General features: G+C 42.1%; 1 protein-coding gene across 1 annotated transcript in view; it reads right to left on the minus strand.

Annotated features, from left to right (window-relative positions):
* Nucleotides 1-9: 9 nt before the first annotated feature.
* The window catches only part of LOC107576322 (beta-secretase 1-like), a 3,442-nt gene continuing 2,401 nt past the window's right edge, over nt 10-1,050 (minus strand). Inside the window, exon 2 of the mRNA XM_016262519.1 lies at nt 10-401. Within this exon, the coding sequence (XP_016118005.1) occupies nt 157-401 (245 nt within the window). The 3' untranslated portion in view covers nt 10-156. The remainder of the gene's footprint in view (nt 402-1,050) is intronic.

Below are 1,050 nucleotides of genomic sequence, written 5' to 3' on the forward strand. Positions count from 1 at the left end.
GTGTGTGTGTGTGTGTGTGTGTGTGCATATGCAATATTATAACATATATAGTTATAATCACTGAAGTCTCATCAATATCATCAATTCCCCTTCTTTGAGACCCTCGAGGACGGCCGGTTTTACAAGCACTGAAATCATTCTGCGTTTAGATATGGCTCACTTTAGGAGGGATAAGTCATCAGAGAAATCTCCAGCGCCCAGCGGATGAAGGCAGCGCGTGAAGCGCCACTGACAGACCATGAGGCACAGAGGCAGCATAAATAGTGCACAGATGCCCGCCATAATGTAGGCGATGGTCATTAATGTGGACTCGTCGGTCTGAGGGACGTTGTAGCCACAGTCCTCAAGGTCCACGCCATGGAACGGCCCCTCCACTGCAGCGGTGCGGAACTCATCGTGGACTACAGCGCAGAATTAACAAACAATAAGGTAGGTGACATCTCATTTATGAATCTCAATGATGATTTCTCATTACTGTGATGCAGTCTGTGTATTTTAATCTGCATGACATTAATGTTTTGTTGTTGTTAGGGTTTGGGTAATGTTTTTGCATTGTAGTAATGAGAATTAATGAGTGTCCCAGTTATCTTGCTAAGCCTCTGAACAAACAGCCTAACTCCAGAATGTAATATGACTCTGTATTTATTACTGGTGTTCTTGCAGATGAAACACAACATTAATTCCAATGATTATTAAACCACATTAAATACAGTGGCCCCAAAAAGTACAAGTCTCACTATAACTAATCATGACTTGCTCCTCTGAAAGAAACGTGGCCCTTTGTTCAAATTGAGCTGAAGTGCTGTTTGTGTGGATGAAACACCATGTGTCCAAAAGATTATCGGCGTTTAAGGCTTCTTTATATTTATATTTCCATCAGGATAACCTCAGGAATATACACAAATTATGATCATTCACAGATCCCGAGCTATAACACCCTCTCTACACCTGACGCGAGCGCCGCGACACAACACGTCAAAAGTACATATTAGGGCTGGACGATACGGCCTAAATTTATATCACGATATATTTCTTAATTTCGGTCGATAC

Source organism: Sinocyclocheilus grahami, unplaced genomic scaffold, assembly GCF_001515645.1.
Source record: "Sinocyclocheilus grahami isolate Dianchi unplaced genomic scaffold, SAMN03320097.WGS_v1.1 scaffold3500.1, whole genome shotgun sequence".
NCBI classification, from domain to species: Eukaryota; Metazoa; Chordata; class Actinopteri; order Cypriniformes; family Cyprinidae; genus Sinocyclocheilus; species Sinocyclocheilus grahami.